Source organism: Schistocerca nitens, chromosome 1, assembly GCF_023898315.1.
Source record: "Schistocerca nitens isolate TAMUIC-IGC-003100 chromosome 1, iqSchNite1.1, whole genome shotgun sequence".
Classification (NCBI taxonomy): domain Eukaryota; kingdom Metazoa; phylum Arthropoda; class Insecta; order Orthoptera; family Acrididae; genus Schistocerca; species Schistocerca nitens.
Genome location: NC_064614.1, coordinates 953177671 through 953195402, shown reverse-complemented (window position 1 = coordinate 953195402; position 17732 = coordinate 953177671). Strand labels below are relative to the sequence as shown.

The window sequence follows — 17732 nt, the reverse complement described above, 5'->3', positions numbered from 1 at the left end:
TGTGACCATTCCTGAACAATAGTGCTTATACTGGGTTTGCTTATACTCAGCTCCTTTGCTCTCATTCACAAAGACAGCCACCGGTCATCTACAAGCACCCATATTCCTCTCATTGTAAAATGATGCAACGTGTTAACATAAAGTTTTGCTTCGTGCAAGGTTACAGTGTTGAAGCAGTGAGTATAAAATGCTGGTTTACAAGCTTTAGGAAGAGCTGCATTTGAGTCAATAAGCACAGTCCCAGACAGCACTGAATAAGTTCAGTGTACATTTACAGGTGATTGGCGGCTGTCTTTGAGAATATCAAAAGGGTTTAACATAAGCAAAGGCAGTATAAGCATGATTGTTCACGAACATTCACAGATGTTTTGAATATCCATCATTGCGTGACTATAATGTCTTGAATGATTCCACAAGAAATGTGTGTTGACAGTTGACAATAGCTTTGTCACTGATGTCAGAAATGTGTTGTAGCTAATGGTGATTAGTATGAAGGCCAGTAAAGGGATTTTGTTTGTAACTCTTGTTTCTGTTATTTTCTGAAGCCTTTCACCCAATTTTTCAGATGCAACTTGTGTGTTAAATTCAACATCACAGGATTCTTAGTACCTTCCTCAAGTTCTAGACATGATTCTCCAGTTTAAAAATGAAAAACTGAAATTTCCACTCTCAGTGTGGCACAATTGAAAAATTGGGCAGTCTTTTATGAGCTTTCTCTTAAGCACTTTTCCATTTCAGAATTACCTTGGAAACTCATTGAATGAAAAAGATAATTTAGAATGATCAGTCACAAAATATGTTTGTTGTACATATCAGTGGGAGGATTCTAGTGTGCGTATAAAACTACATGAACTGAAGAATGTATTTCGCTCATAGAAAACAAATCAGATTAGTGCTGATGCCCTTGTATGAAGAATTAATCATTCAGCATGAAATGAGACCCAAATCCTTCAACATACATTATCACTTGCACATATAAAATTCATATTCTCAGTCTCTTGGCAAGATGTAGCATCATTCAGCTGATCCAGACTCATGTCAGAATCATTTGATAAATACTCCAGTCATGTGTGTAAAAGCCTCCCTGGTCCTCTTACCTGAAATGTATTGAACACAATTTGAATGCTGTGAAGAGGGATGTACATACTTTGGATCCTGGTTCAACCACTCTCCCAGAGCTGTGGGTTGATAATAATGGAACAGTAAGCCTGTGACATGGTGTTTTGTGAAGGCAGTGTTATGATGTGTCACTACCATAGCGCATCTGATGCCAGAGCAAACTTTCTACAGATTTTGACATTTTTAGTTTGCCATGGTAGTTGATAAGACATACATGTATAGCTTTCAGCCAAAACAAAAACAAACACACACACACACACACACACACACACACACACACACACACACACAAAACTGCCAACTCCAGCAGCTCAGTCTGGAATGCAACATCACATGGGATGCAAGCAGCAGTCTGGAGAGGGTGGGGAAGGGGGGGGGGGAGGGGAAGGAAGAGATGAATGCTGTCTGGCAGAGTGTGCAGGGACTAAACTGCCAACAGGCACAGCGTCAGGAGGTTGTAGGGCAGGGAGGTTGTGAAAAAAGTAGCAAAAATGGAAAGGAGTGGAGAAAGACAGGTAGAAGCATTGGCAGAGGGCTAAAAATAAACAGGGTTGGGAGATGAGTATGGGAAGGAAATGATAGGTCAGAGGGGGTAAAAACTATTAGGTGAAGGGTTTTGGCAAAGTATGTTACCATAAGTTGAGGGTGGGATAATGACGGGAGTGGAGATAACTCTCATCTGTGCAGTTCAAAAAATCTGGTGGTGGAGGGAAAGATCCAGATGACCTGGGTAGTGAAGCAGCCATTGAAATCAAGTGTGTTATGTTCAGTTGGATGCTGTGCCACTTTGCTCTTGACCTCAGTTTGGCGGTGACCTTTCATCCTGATGAACAGCTGGTTGATAGTCATACCAATACAAAAAGCTGTGCAATGATTGCAGCAGAGCTGGTAAGTGACATAGCTGCTTTCACAGGTGGCCCACTCCTGATGGGGTAGGATAAGCGTGCGATAGGACTGGAATAGGAAGTGCTTGGTGGTGGAATGGGCATGTTTTGCACCTGGGTCTTCCATAGAGATATGACCCTTGTGGGAAGGGATTGGGAGTGGCATAGAGATAGACTGAGATGTTGTGAAGGTTGGATGGGCAATGGAAAACCACTTTAGGAGAGGTGGAAGCTATCTTGGGTCGGATGTTCCTCATTTCAGGGCATGACGATAGATAATCAAAGTCCTGGTGAAGGATGTGTTTCAGTTGTTCCAGCAAAACTTTCCTACTTGGTGATGAAGGGGACGCTCATTTGTGGCTAGTTCTTGGGGGTGGTGGAAGGATTGGGGGTATGAGTGGAAATGGCACAAGAGATCTGGGGGATAGTGCCTGCCTGTGAAGGCCTTGTTGAGACCCTCAGCATACGGAGCAAGGGAGTTTTTTCACTGCAGATATGCCATCCCCTGGTAGCCAGGCTGTACTGTCCCCACACTCTCAAACCAACTGTTTCCACCCCCTCCGTCCTATCACCTCCTCCAGATTCTCATTTTCCAACCCTGTTTATTTGCAGTCCTCTGCTAATGCATCTGTCCGTCTTTCCCCACCCTTCTCCATTTTTGCTGCTTTTTTTCCCCATCTCCCTACTCCACAACCTCCTGACGCTGCACATGTTGGCAGTCTAGTCCCTGCACACTCTGGCAGACAGTGTTCGTCTCTCTTCCCACCTGTACACTACGTGCATGCGTATGTGTGTGTTTTACTGATGGAGGCTGTGGCAGACAGAAGCTATATGTGAGTCTTTCTTAATTGTGTGTCTCCAACTTGACGTGGCTTCTTTGTGCTAAGTAGCGATCTGTCTTTTCCTACTTTGTTGATATTCCTACCAGGATTTTCCATTACTTGACCCCAAGATTGTGGTTACACAGTGAGAGACATTTTTCATGTTTGCAATTCTGGTGTATGTCAGATCTACAGTTACATCTGATGCAAAAGTGAGTTAAATACAGTAACAAGATGGCGACCTAGTTCTAGATGAAAGAGCACAAGTCAGATGACAGTGATGATATTGAGTGTGGTTTTAATGATGAATACAGGTTATCTTCTAGTTAATTAATTAGTGAAGATACATTTTATATTTAATATTACATGACTTGGTTAAAAAAAGATGTGATTGTACAATTATATAAAATGAGGGTAATGTGCAAAAGTGGACTAACTGCTTGAGAGTGTGCTGTTGACAACATCTAGGTTGGAAAGTAGCAGAATACACACTCCTGTTGATAAAGCTTTGTTCCAAAGTGATTATTGCAGTAGTTCAATTTTATAAACATTGGGAATGTAGTATGTTCACACCAGTAAATAAGAAATACAAAAGATTATCATTTTCATTGTAAATCTGTTGGCAAGAGACACAAGAAAACAGTGACATATTTAGAAGCAAAACCAAATCTTTAAGTACATTTGACAAAGCTTGTGAAAATGTGAAGGCTTTCGCAGATGTAAATTAAGAAAAAAAAATGTGTCATTGGTAGGTTGACCTTTCAAGGATAAAAATGCAAAACGACAAATGGGAAGCAATAAAAGGTGAATGCACTGGACTGACACTTGATCTACAGAAGACAGTTTCACTCTCAAAAGCTCCTAATGGTACTGTATAACAATGAAAAAAAAACCAGCTTTTGACAGTAGTTGGATAGATAAAAAGTCTACTCACCAAGCGGTGGCAAAACACACGTAAAAGGAGGTCATACTTAGGCAAGCTTTTGGAGCCATGAGGTGCATCACAATCTGTGAAAATGATCCAAATGTAATACAGTTTCTGAACTTCCCAGCAGTCCCCTGAAATTCAAGTTTACCAGGAAAAAACTACTTATAAATGTAAAGAAGGAAAATGTAGACATATTCGGTGTTACGCTACATTACCCTAGTTCACAACTATTTTTGCAAGAACTTACTAAGTACTGCTCAGATTGTTGGAGATCCATATCAATCCATCTCAATAGATCAGTGAGAATCCTCAAAATTATACTCAAAATATACAAGAGATTGTCTCTTAATAGCACACAACATAGTCCTTAGTTGAATGAAACAATATTGTTTTATGCAGGGTACTATAATAAGGGAAGATGGCACTACAGATGTAGGCAGTACATTGCTTTGAAGCCGGCGCCGCTATGTTAGATGCCCTGAAACAATAGAACAATAGCAGAGTACTGTTTATGATTGCTTCCTGTCCTTAATTTCTGTCATATGCACACAACAGTTGTTTTAGATAGAAAATATGATTGCTTTCATGAGTAACAGCATCAAGAAAGCATTTTCAGCATTTTTTCTGGTCTTTAGTGTGTATTTGATCCAGTAATATGGCACATTTCATCTCATTAAAGTAACTTTCTTTTTGTGATCCATTTTGAATAAGCAAGAAGAGAAGTATGTGATATGAAAACGCTGCTTTAGTAATCCAATATTTTCCTGATGGTTTCGTCAGTCTTAAAAATGCTAAGAGATATTTTGCTATGTTTTGTCAATTTCCAATATTTCCTTTTCACTGTGTTCATTCTGAGAGCTTATCAGGTTGGTCTGATAGGAAATCTAAAGTCAGATGACAGAAATAAAACCACTACAGTAAAAGTAAATAGCAAAACAAAAATTTATGTTTATAAAAGAAAATATCACTTGAATGAGTCCACAAACAAGTCAGATGTGATTCCGTTATGTTTTAGAGTATAATCAGAATGTTTATTTCCCCTTTAAATTACACAAACTGGCATTTTTAATCAAAGCTGTAGCATCATAAGCTAATGTTTGGGGCAGCTGTCATTTGTGCATGGTTTTTACAGGTAATATCTATGTTGAGACAGTATTGTTCTTCAATTTCAGTTTCTTGTAATCGCCATATGTCTTTTAGGCCGTTGATGTCTGATTTCTGTGAAAAGCGAATATGTCACATTGAATAAATGTTTATCTGTTGAATGTCATTTAGTGTTCTCAATACTCCAACTGATTTTTTTCTGTGGCTGAACGTCAGAGATTAATTTCTTGAAACATGCAATTTGTTCTTGGTCATTGTGGCATATAACTCTCCAATTATGATTGAGGAAGGTTACTGTGGCTGTGTGTGTTGCACCTTCATGTTAATGTAATTTTTTATATTTTTCTCTAAAGTTCTTTAATTTAGAAACTAAAGAAGAATTTGTTTACCATTTTAGGGCTTTTTCCCTGGCCTAATACATGTGGCATATGTTTTACGGCCAGTTGGTTTTCTTCAGAAGGCTATTTTGGAATTTACCAATAAACTGTCAAAGGATGAGTTCAAATTCAAGGTAATTATGAACTATATTAGGCTGTTTGGCACATTTCATATTTTTGTTCATATTTGACTAGTTCCATGTCAGCTAGTAAAAAGATGTTGAATGAAGTTACAATTTATTATCTTTTGTAATGGTTTAAATCAGAAATGTCACTTATTTTTGTTGTAACAATATGAGACTGACTTACAGTCATATTGCATGTGAAGCTAAACCAGTAATGACAGTGAAACATCAAAGCTAAATGTTGTAGTTAACCCCATTGTGAAGTGAAGACTTTAATGTGCTCGGCACTAAAGGATTGTCAGTTTTTCAGGTCTGCTATAATATGTAATTAAAGAGTTAAGTTTCCTGCCCTTTGTGCTTCCATCTTCATTGTGTTCTTATTTTTTGAACAACAGAGATTTTGGTCTAAATGCTTGAACTGAATTATAGCTGTTTCGGTTTATGTTAAACCCTCCATAGTACAACCATTCAGTTCCGTAATGCACTTGCCTTCTACTACCCATTACTCTGACTTATTTGCAGCATGAATTAATCAGAAGTATTTACAACCTGAAACATTTTGTGTATGTGAAAAATGTGTAGATGTATGATCTGACTCCTTGGGGATATGAGATAGAGGGCAGGAAAAAGAAGACAACTCATGACTGCTCCTGTTAAGTATTGTATAGAAGCTGCAAGAAGACTTATGGTGTAGAGGCTTTGTTAAGAGTTCATGGTGGTTGTTCATTGCTCAATTAGAGGAGGAGGAAAATCTGATAAAGTATACTGGTTCCCTAGCAAGTTTTGTACTAGCAGCTAAAGTGGCATTTACTTTAGAAGAGAGGTGAGCTATCAGTAATGTAATGAGACACTTCTGTGTTAAACACATTCTTAATGTTGTGATTGTGGCTAATGGAGATGGTTTACAGTGCAATCGATGAGGGTAATTGCAGCTTACATGTAAAACAACCTTGCTAGACTCAAAAATTAAAAAGAATCTGCTCAACAATGTAGGGAAAGAATGATTGCTACTTACCATAAAAATAACACGTTAAGTTACAGACAGGCACAATTAAAAGACACTTACACAAAATTTACAGCCACAGCCTTCATCAGCAAAAGAAAAGGACACACCATTCATACACGCAAGCAAGCACACCTCACCCACACATGATCGTCAAATCCAGCAGCTTGGGCCAGAGTGCAACTATCATGTGGGAGCAATCTGGAAGGGCCAGGGAAAGGAAATAGGTAGCAGTGTACAGGTGGGGGGAGAGAGGAACATCGTATGGCAGGGCATACAGGGACTAGAATGCCAACAGGTGAAGTGTCTGGAGGTTGCGGGACTGGAAGGTGGGGAAAAAAGGATCATAAAAGGAGAGGAGCAAGGAAAGATGGTGGGTGGGTGCGTTGGCAGAGGGTGGCAAACAAAAAAGGTGGGATATGGGAATGGGGAGGAGATGACAGAATGAAGAGGTGGAAACTATTGGGTGGAGGGAGTGGGGACAATATGTTACCGCAGGTTGAGGTTGGGATAACTGCTTGAGTGGAGAATGTGTTGTAAGGATAACTCCCACCTGCACAGTTCAGAAAAGCTGGTGGCAAAGGGGAGGATCCAGATGGCTGGGGTAGTAAAGCACCCATAGAAATCAAACATGTTATGTTCAGCTGTGTGTTGTGCCAGAGAGTGATCTACTTTGCTCTTGACCACAGTTTTTCAGTAGCCTTTCATCTTGGTGGACAGTTGGTTGGTAGTCATAACAATATCAAAAGCTGTGCAATGATTGCAGCAGAGCTGGTAAATGACATTGCTGCTTTCATAAGTTGCCCGACAGCTGTTGGGGGTAGGATAAACCTGTGGCAGGACTGGAATAAGAAGTGCTGGGTGGTGGATTTAGCTGGTCTTGCACCTCTTTGTTCCACAGGGGTATGATACTTTTGGCAGAGGGTTGGGCTTGGGAGTGGCATAGGGATGGAGTACAATGTTGTGGAGATTGGGTGGATGACAGAGCACCAATTTAAGAGGGATGGGAAGGATCACGGATAGGATGTCCCTCATTTCAGGGCATGATTATAAGTAATCAAAGCCCTGGTGAACGATGTAGTTCAATAGGTAATGAAAACCCTCATAAAGGGTGTGGTTCAGCTGTTCCAATCTGGGGTAGTAAAGGGTGATAAAGGGGGCATTCCTTTGTGGCCGGTTCTTGAGGATGGTGGGATGATTCAGGGTGTGTGGGGGCATGGGAGATCTGATGGTGGACTATGTCTGGCGAATAGTGCCCGTCTGTGAAGGCCTTGGTGAGACCCTCAGCATACAGGGCAAGGAAGTTCATGTCACTGCATATACGCTGTTCCCAGGTGGGTACGCTATATGGGTGGAATTTTTTTATTTTAAAGGGATGATAGCTGTTGAAATGTGGACAAAGGTGAAGGTGGAGCCATCAGATAAGAGGAGGTAAACATGTAGGAAGGTTGCACACACTGTTGAGGAGGACCAGGTGAAGCAGAATGTCCTGTTGAGTTGCAGATGGGCACAACGAAGGCACACACATAGTCACAAAAGCAAGCGAACATCCCACACACATGACCACAACCAGTGGCACCTCCAAATGCAAAAATAGCCTTCTTCCCTTTTGTAATATTATCTTCTAGATACATTTCCTTTGTAAAACTGTGTTATATATTTCTTCCACTTTTCACCTTTCCCTTCCAATATTTCTTTAATACTGGCTTGTCTTCAAAGCTCCTGATGTTCATACGGCAGCTTCTGTCTTTACCCAAAGTTCCTTCAGTTTTCCAACTTGGCATCTATCATTTCCATAGTTATGCATGCTGCTCCAGCTTTGCATTTCTCCACTAACCATTCCTGTCATGGCATTTTGCACTTGCTGCCACTCATTTTTCTGGTATTTGTCTTCTCTTTCTCCTGCTTAACTTATGTTTGTATCAGGTTCGATTCCATGGGGAGTTTGAATGATGCTTGTACATGTGAAAGTTATATTGGGATGTTGTTGTGGTCTTCAGTCCAGAGACTGGTTTGATGCAGCTCTCCATGTTACTCTATCCTGTGCAAGCTTCTTCATCTCCCAGTACACACTGCAACCTACATCCTTCTGAATCTGCTTAGTGTATTCATCTCTTGGTCTCCCTCCACGATTCCCTCCAGTACTAAATTGGTAATCCCTCGATGCCTCAGAATATGTCCCACCAAACGATCTCTTCTTGTAGTCAAGTTGTGCCACAAACTCCTCTTCTCCCCAATTCTGTTCAATACCTCCTCATTAGTTATGTGATCTACCCACCTAATCTTCAGCATTCTTCTGTAGCACCACATTTCGAAAGCTTCTATTCTCTTCTTGTCCCAACTATTTATCGTCCATATTTCACTTCCATACAAATACTTTCAGAAACGACTTCCGGACACTTAAATCTATACTCGATGTTAACAAATTTCTATTCTTCAGAAATGCTTTCCTTGCCATTGCCAGTCGACATTTTATATCCTCTCTACCGTCATCAGTTACTTTGCTCCCCAAATAGCAAACCTGCTTTACTACTTTAAGTGTTTCATTTCCTAATCTAATTCCCTCAGCATCACCCAACTTAATTTGTCTACATTCCATTATCCTCATTTTGCTTTTGTTGACGTTCATCTTATATCCTCCTTTCAAGACACTGTCCATTCTGTTCAACTGCTCTTCCAGTCCCTTTGATGTCTCTGACAGAATTACAGTGTCGTCGACGAACCTCACAGTTTTTATTTCTTCTCCATGGATTTTAATTCCTACTCCGAATTTTTCTTTTGTTTCCTTTACTGCTTGCTCAATATACAGATTGAACAACATCGGGGAGAGGCTACAACCCTGTCTCACTCCCTTCCCAACCACTGCTTCCCTTTCATGCCCCTCGACTCTTATAACTGCCATCTTGGTTTCTGTACAAATTGTAAATAGCCTTTCGTTCCCTGTATTTTACCCCTGCCACCTTCAGAATTTGAAAGAGAGTTTCCAGTCAATATTGTCAAAAGCTTTCTCTAAGTCTACAAATGCTAGAAGTGTAGGTTTGCGTTTCCTCAATCTATCTTCTGAGATAAGTCGTAGGGCCGGTATTGCCTCACGTGTTCTAAATTTCTATGGAATCCAAACTGATCTTCCCGAGGTCGGCTTCTACCAGATTTTTCATTTGTCTTTAAAGAATTCGCGTTAGTATTTTGAAGCCGTGACTTAATAAACTGATAGTTTGGTAATTTTCACATCTGTCAACACCTGCTTTCTTTGGGATTGGAATTATTATATTCTTCTTGAAGTCTGAGGGTACTTCGCCTGTTTCATACATTTTGCTCACCAGATGGTAGAGTTTTGTCAGGACTGGCTCTCCCAAGGCCGTCAGTAGTTCTAATGGAATGTTGTCTACTCCCGGGGCCTTGTTTCGGCTCAGGTGTTTCAGTGCTCTGTCAAACTCTTCACGCAGTATCGTATCTCCCATTTCATCTTCATCTACATCCTCTTCCATTTCTATAATATTGTCCTCAAGTACATCACCCTTGTATAGACCCTCTATATACTCCTTCCACCTTTCTGCTTTCCCTTCTTTGCTTAGAACTGGGATTTCCATCTGAGCTCTTGATAGTCATACAAGTGGTTCTCTTTTCTCCAAAGGTCTCTTAAATTTTCCTGTACACAGTATCTATCTTACCGCTAGTGAGATATGCCTTTACATCCTTACATTTGTCCTCTAGCCATCTCTGCTTAGCCATTTTGCGCTTCCTGTCGATCTCATTTTTGAGACGTTTGTATTCCTCTTTGCCTGCTTCATTTACTGCATTTTTATATTTTCTCCTTTTAGCAATTAAATTCAATATATCTTCTGTTACCCAAAAGCTGTCCATTCTTCTTCTACTGTATTTCTTTCCCCCCTTCTTGTCAATTGTTCCGTAATGCTCTCCCAGAAACTCTCTACCTCTGGTTCTGTCAGTTTATCCAGGTTCCATCTCCTTAAATTCCCAACTTTTTGCAGTTTCCCCAGTTTTAATCTACAGTTCATAACCACTACATTGTGGTCAGTGCACATGTGCTCCTGGAAATGTCTTACAATTTAAAACCTGGTTCCTAAATCTCTGTCTTACCATTATATAATCTATCTGAAACCTTCCAGTATCTTCAGGCCTCTTCCATGTATACAACCTTCTTTCATGATTCTTGAGCCAAGTGTTAGCTATGATTAAGTTCTGCTCTGTGCAAAATTCTACCAGGCAGTGTCCTCTTTCATTTCTTAGCCCATTCCATATTCACCTACTACGTTTCCTTCTCTTCCTTTTCCTACTGTCGAATTCCAGTCACCCACGACTATTAAATTTTGCCTCCCTTCACTACCTGAATAATTTCTTTTATCTCATCATACATTTCATCAGTCTCTTCGTCATCTGTGGAGCTAGTTGGCATATAAACTTGTGCTACTGTGCTAGGCGTGGGCTTTGTGTCTATCTTGGCCACAATAATGCGTTCACTATGCAGTGTGTAGTAGCTTACCCGCACTCCTATTTTTTTATTCATTATTAAACCTACTCTTGCATTACCCCTATCTGATTTTGTATTTATAACCCTGTATTCACCTGACAGAAGTCTTGTTCCTCCTGCCACCGAACTTCACTAATTCCCACTATCTCTAATTTTAACCTATCCATTTCCCTTTTTAAATTTTTTAACCTACCTGCCTGATTAAGGGATCTAACATTCCACACTTCGATCCATAGAATGCCAGTTTTCTTTCTCCTGATAACGACATCCTCCTTAATAGTCCTCGCCCAGAGATCCGATTGGGCGACAATTTTACCTCCGGAATATTTTATCCAACAGGACACCATCATCATTTAACCATACAGTAAAGCTGCATGCCCTTGGGAAAAATTATGGCTGTAGTTTCCCCTTACTTTCAGCTGTTCACAGCAAGGCCATTTTGGTTAGTGTTACAAGGCCAGGTCAGCCAATCATCTAGACTGTTGCCCCTGCAACTACTGTAAAGGCTGCTGCCCCTCTTCAGGAACCACATGTTTGTCTGGCCTCTCAACAGATACCCCTCCATTGTGGTTGCACCTACAGTATGGCTATCCGTATCACTGAGGCACACAAGCCTCCCCACCAGTGGCAAGGTCCATGGTTCCCCCCAGGGGATCCACAACTCTTTTGTGGATACGTGCGTAGCGAGCACGGGACCCCGAGCTGATGTGGCCTTCCTTCCTTTCCAGGCTGCATACCTTCCCTTTCCGCATCCTTCCCCATCCCCCATCTTCGCCACCCCCCCCCCCCCCCCCCCTTCACCTCTGGCTCTTTCTTTCCCTTTCTCTGGGGTTATGGTTTGTGCCTACGTCCGGAGACGGACGCTTGTACATATACTACATTCTTCGCCTTCCTTCCTTGCTTGTAAGTCTTCATCCTTCCTTTGTCCTTCTCTTTTCCTTACCTCTTCTCTCTACCTTCTCCGCTGCGGCGTTTGAGACCTCTCTTCTTTCCTTTCCCTTTCTCTTTCTTCCTCCCTGTGCGTGTCTGAAGGCCAACCCATGCACTTCCATGCGTAGCCGGTGACGGGGTAACGCGTAATTCCCCGCCCCGGGTAGACAGGTAGGACACGTACGTACCCCCTGGTAACGGCCAGGCCCAGGGAGGGGTGATTACCCGAGCTGATACCTTCAGAAAGTGCCGATTGGTCCCTCCGTCCGTTTGTCGGGAGGTGTGACCTGAGGTGTGAACAATCACCTAAGGCGGGAGTGCCCTCAGAGAGGGCCCCCACAAGGGAGGAGCGCGCCATCGGAGACGCCGGTAATCATGGGGGATTCTTCCGCAATGGTTTCCTCACCTTCCACTATGTCTGCTCACAAACGAAAGTTCACTGAGTCTCAACCACAGTCAGTTCTTCCATCGTTGCCACAGTTCCTTGTTGTTTCTCGGTCTGACGAAGGTCACGACTTCTCCACGGTCAACCCTTTCATTATTCAGAAAGGTGTCGACGCAATTGCAGGTCCTGTAAAGTCTTGTTCCAGATTACGGAATGGCACCTTGTTGTTAGAAACAGTCAGTGCCCTCCAGGCACAAAAATTGCTGCGTACGTCACTACTACACACCTTTCCTGTCCGGGTGGAACCGCACCGTACCTTAAATTCCTCGCGTGGAGTCGTTTATACACGTTCCCTCGATGGACTGTCTGACGAAGAAATTCAGCACTACCTGTCTGACCAGGGCATAACGGCTGTTCATAGGGTTATGAAAAGGGTTGACACGAACATCATTCCAACCCGCACTGTCTTCTTGACATTTGACAAAGTTCAACTACCATCGAAAATCAAAGCCGGCTATGAGATAATTTCCGTTCGCCCTTACGTCCCGAACCCTACGCGTTGCTATCGGTGCCAGCGGTTCAATCACACCAGCCAGTCCTGTTCCAATCCGGCCAAATGTGTTACGTGTGGCAGGGATGCCCATGAGGGTGCTTGTCCACCTCCATCCCGTCACTGCACCAACTGTATGGGTGACCACGCCGCTTCCTCTCGAGATTGTCCCGTTTTTAAGGACGAAAAGCTCATCCAGGAAATTAGAGTAAAGGAAAAGGTGTCGACCTTTGCTGCTCGAAAATTATTCGCCAGTCGATAGCCCACCGTGCCTCAGAAAGGAAAATACAGCGCTGTCCTTGCTTCTCATCGGCCAACAAAGGAGGCGGCCACGCAGACTTGCGACCTCACCTTTAGTGCCACGGTCGTCAGATCAGCCAGCGCAAAGATCGCCCGTTCAACCTCACCACTTTCGCCTGCCCACTCTCTGGCTCACCCTTCGTCGAGTTCTGCTAAATCTCGAGCCCAAAAGTCAGACACCAAGACTTCGAAAAAAGAGCATACTCGTGAAGAGTTTTTACGTACGGCAACTTCCCAACCATTGGTTCCTCCTTCCTCTAAACATCATACTTCCAAGAAGGCTACAAAGCAACCCAGTTCCTCTCCTTCTCCGCCAAGGCGTGTCCCATCTACAGTACCACCTGGCGGAAGTCGCCCTCGGCCGTCTTCTGTGTCGCCGAGGCGCACTGCTGGCGGCCGATCAACCGGCCGGTCGCTGGTGGCAGGAGCTGCTCCTGACCAACCTATGGATCAGGATCTTCTGCCTTCGGCTGAATGCCATTCCATGCTGTCGGTCGCAAGCTCAGAGCAGTCGTTGAGTTGACAGCGACCTTGGTCACATTCCTCCATTTTCTGTTCACCCTATGTCCATTATCCACTGGAATATCCGCGGTATTCGAGCCAATCGGGATGAATTGTCGATCCTCTTACAATCCTACTCGCCGGTCATCTTCTGTCTTCAGGAAACAAAGCTGCGTCCCCATGACCGCTTTGTTCTCCCTCATTTTCAGTCCGTCCGATATGATCTCCCCTCTGTTGAAGGCACTCCAGCACATGGAGGACTCATGATTCTTCTCCATGAAACTGTCCATTATCACCCGATCCATTTAAACACTTCCTTCCAAGCTGTCGCCGTCCGTCTTTCCCTTTCCGGATACACGTTCTCTCTTTGTACTGTATACATTCCATCGTCCACACCAATGGCACGAGCTGATCTCCTTCATCTTCTTGGTCAGCTTCCACCCCCATATTTGCTGGTTGGGGACTTCAATGCCCACCACCCGCTTTGGGGATCTCCACATCCTTGTCCACGTGGCTCACTATTGCTAGACGTCTTCCACCAAGCAGATCTAGTTTGCCTCAACACTGGGGTCCCTACGTTTTTGTCTGCCTTCATGGCAAATTTATCTCATTTGGACCTTGCGGTCGGTACTGTTCCGCTAGCTCTGCGCTTTGAATGGTTCGCCCTTGATGATACACACTCGAGTGACCATTTTCCATGTGTCCTTAGACTGCAGCCTCAACGGCCATATATGCGCCCGCGACGCTGGAAGTTTGCTCAAGCCGATTGGACACTTTTTTCGTCTCTAGCGACATTCGATGACCGTCACTTTCCCAGCGTCGACGATGAGGTCACACATATTACCGACGTTATTCTTACAGCTGCGGAACATTCAATACCACGCACCTCCGAATTGCCCCGGCGCCCCCCAGTTCCTTGGTGGAACGAGGCATGCCGTGATGCACTACGTGAGCGGCGACGTGCTCTCCGCGTTTTCCGCCACCATCCTACTTTGGCCAACTGTATCCGCTATAAGCAGCTACGAGCGCGATGCCGTCGTGTCATCCGCGATAGCAAGAAGGCAAGCTGGAAATTCTTTATTAGCTCATTTAACACCTTCACTCCCTCCTCGGAAGTTTGGAGTCGGCTTCGACGGTTCTCAGGCGCGCCTAGTTTCTCCCCGGTCTCTGGGCTCACTGCCGCGCATGACACATTAGTGGACCCCGTCGCAATTTCTAACTCGTTGGGTCAGCACTTTGCCGAGATTTCAAGCTCTTCAAATTACCCGCCAGCGTTTCTCCCGAAGAAACGCGCAGCGGAAGTGCGACCTCTTGCTTTCTCCTCTCAAAATCGCGAAAGCTACAATACTGTTTTCTCCTTGCGGGAACTCCAACATGCACACTCTTCTTCTCGCTCCTCCGCCCCAGGACCAGATGGTATCCACGTCCAAATGTTGCTGCATTTATCAACCCATAGTCTGCGTTACCTCCTTCGCCTTTATAATCGAATTTGGACCGACAGTACTTTTCCCAGACGATGGCGGGAAGCTATCGTCGTTCCTGTTCCGAAACCTGGAAAGGACAAACATCTCCCCTCTAGCTATCGCCCCATTTCTCTCACGAGTACTGTATGTAAGGTTTTGGAGCGTATGGTGAATTACCGTTTAGCGTGGTGGCTGGAATCCCGCAGTCTTTTAACACCTGCCCAATGCGGATTCCGAAAGCATCGTTCTGCAGTTGACCATCTTGTTGCTCTCTCCACTTATATCATGAACAATTTTCTCCGGAAACGCCAAACGGTAGCAATATTTTTTGACCTGGAGAGAGCATACGATACCTGTTGGAGGACAGGCATCCTCCGCACACTGTTCTCTTGGGGCTTTCGAGGCCGGCTGCCCCTTTTTCTTCGCGAATTTATGGCAGAGCGCACATTTAGGGTGCGGGTGAACACTACTCTCTCCCGCACTTTCTCCCAAGAAAACGGGGTACCCCAGGGCTCTGTGCTGAGTGTTGTACTGTTTGCCATCGCTATAAATCCAATTATGGATTGTCTCCTTCCCGATGTCTCGGGCTCCCTCTTTGTGGATGATTTTGCGATCTACTACAGCTCTCAACGGACCAGCCTTCTTGAACGACGTCTTCAAGGATGTCTCGATCGCCTCCACTCTTGGAGCATCGAAACAGGCTTCCGTTTCTCTCCCAGTAAGACCGTTTGTGTTAATTTTTGGCGACGTAAGGAGTTTCTTCCGCCCTCCTTACGTCTAGGACCTGTCAACCTTCCATTTTCAGACGTCGCTAAATTCTTGGGTCTTATGTTTGACAGAAAACTGTGCTGGTCCTCCCACGTTTCCTATCTTTCGGCTCGCTGTCTGCGATCGCTTAACACCCTCCGTGTCCTGAATGGTACCTCCTGGGGAGCGGACCGAGTGGTCCTTCTCCGCCTCTATCGCGCCTTAGTGCGCTCGAAATTGGATTATGGAAGCATAGTCTACTCCTCTGCTCGGCCGTCTATTCTTCGGCGTCTCGACTCTATCCATCACCGTGGATTACGTTTAGTGTCTGGAGCTTTTTACACTAGCCCTGTGGAAAGCCTTTATGCTGAGACTGCTGAACCTCCGTTGTCCAATCGGCGAGCGGTCCTTCTAAGTCGTTGTGCTAGCCATCTGTCTTCCATGCCTGCTAATCCAGCCCATGCCCTTTTTTTCGACGCCTCATTTGATGTAGGGTATGCTGGCCGCTCCTCCTCCCTACTACCCCCGGGAGTCCGCTTCCGTCAACTGCTCCATTCTCTTTCATTCCGCTTTCCTAAAACCTTCTTGACAACTTGGGGTACAGCACCGCCTTGGCTCCGTCCCCGGATCTGCCTGCTCCGTGACCTTTGTCGATTTCCCAAGGATGGTACCCCTACACTTGTTTATCGTCGGGCATTTGCTGCTCTATGTGCACAAATGACGGACGCCACATTTATTTACACCGACGGCTCGAAAACATCGTTAGGTGTAGGGAGTGCCCATATTGTTGGCGACTCCCCAAATCAATTTCGGCTTCCCGACCAGTGTTCGGTGTATACTGCGGAGCTTTACGCTGTTCTCCAGGCTGTCCACTACATCCGCCGCCATCGGCGGATACGGTACGTTATCTGCTCAGATTCTCTCAGCTCTCTCCTCAGTCTCCAAGCTCTTTACCCTGTGCACCCTCTGGTCCACCGGATTCAGGACTGTCTGCGCTTGCTCCATCTGGGGGGCGTCTCGGTGGCGTTCCTCTGGCTCCCGGGACACGCTGGTATCTGTGGGAATGAGGCGGCCGATATAGCGGCCAAGGCTGCAGTCTCTCTTCCTCGGCCAGCTATTCCGTCGCTTTCCTTCACCGATCTACGGAGCGGTTTATGTCGCAAAGTTGCTCATTTATGGCATGCGCATTGGTCAACACTTCCCAATAATAAATTGCGGGAAGTGAAAGCTCTTCCTTGCGCTTGGACTTCTTCCTCCCGAACGTGTCGTCGGGAGGAGGTAACTTTAACTCGACTCCGGATAGGGCACTGTCTTTTTAGCCATCGACATCTTTTAAGCGGCGATCCTCCCCCACTCTGTCCCCACTGCTCTCAGCTTTGGACGGTAAGACACCTTTTAATTGAATGCCCCTATTTTAATCCGTTACGCGCCCGTCTACAGCTATCGCCTGATCTATCGTCGATTTTAGCAGATGACACGCACTCAGCCGACCGCGTTCTCCAGTTTATTAGTGCTAGTGAAATGACGTCAGTCATTTGAAGCTTTTTTTGGGGACAACCACCCCCTTTCTGTAGTGGATTTTTAAGCCTTCCTTCTGCTTTTAGTTTCTCCAATTTTATGACTTTGTTCCCATTGCTGCTGATTTTCAGTTTCAGTTTTTTTTTACTGTTTCCTAAGTCACAGGCTGGGCGCTAATGACCATAGCAGTTTTGCGCCCAAAAAAAAAAAAAAAAAAAGGTCCATGGTTGATGGGGGCGGATTGTGATATGTGTTTTTATAACTATGCTAAGTCTGCATCACTACCAATAACGTACTGATAGCTGAAATCTACATCTTCAATGAAATAACAGATGATATTATAACCGATGCTGCCCTCCTTCCTGTCCTTACAGTTTTATATTTTCTCCTTTGTCAATGGAATTTAGTATCTCCTGTGTTCTCCAAGAATTTCATAGGACTTTGTCTTTTTACCTAGTTGTTTCTATGCTACCTTCAGTATTCCA

The 17732-nt window shown here is 44.4% G+C and overlaps 1 protein-coding gene across 1 annotated transcript in view; it reads left to right on the top strand.

Moving 5' to 3' along the window:
- Window positions 1-17732, top strand: part of LOC126194677 (guanine nucleotide exchange factor DBS-like) — a 373302-nt gene that overhangs the window by 182176 nt on the left and 173394 nt on the right. The window contains exon 5 of the mRNA XM_049932882.1: window positions 5254-5367. Within this exon, the coding sequence (XP_049788839.1) occupies window positions 5254-5367 (114 nt within the window). The remainder of the gene's footprint in view (window positions 1-5253; window positions 5368-17732) is intronic.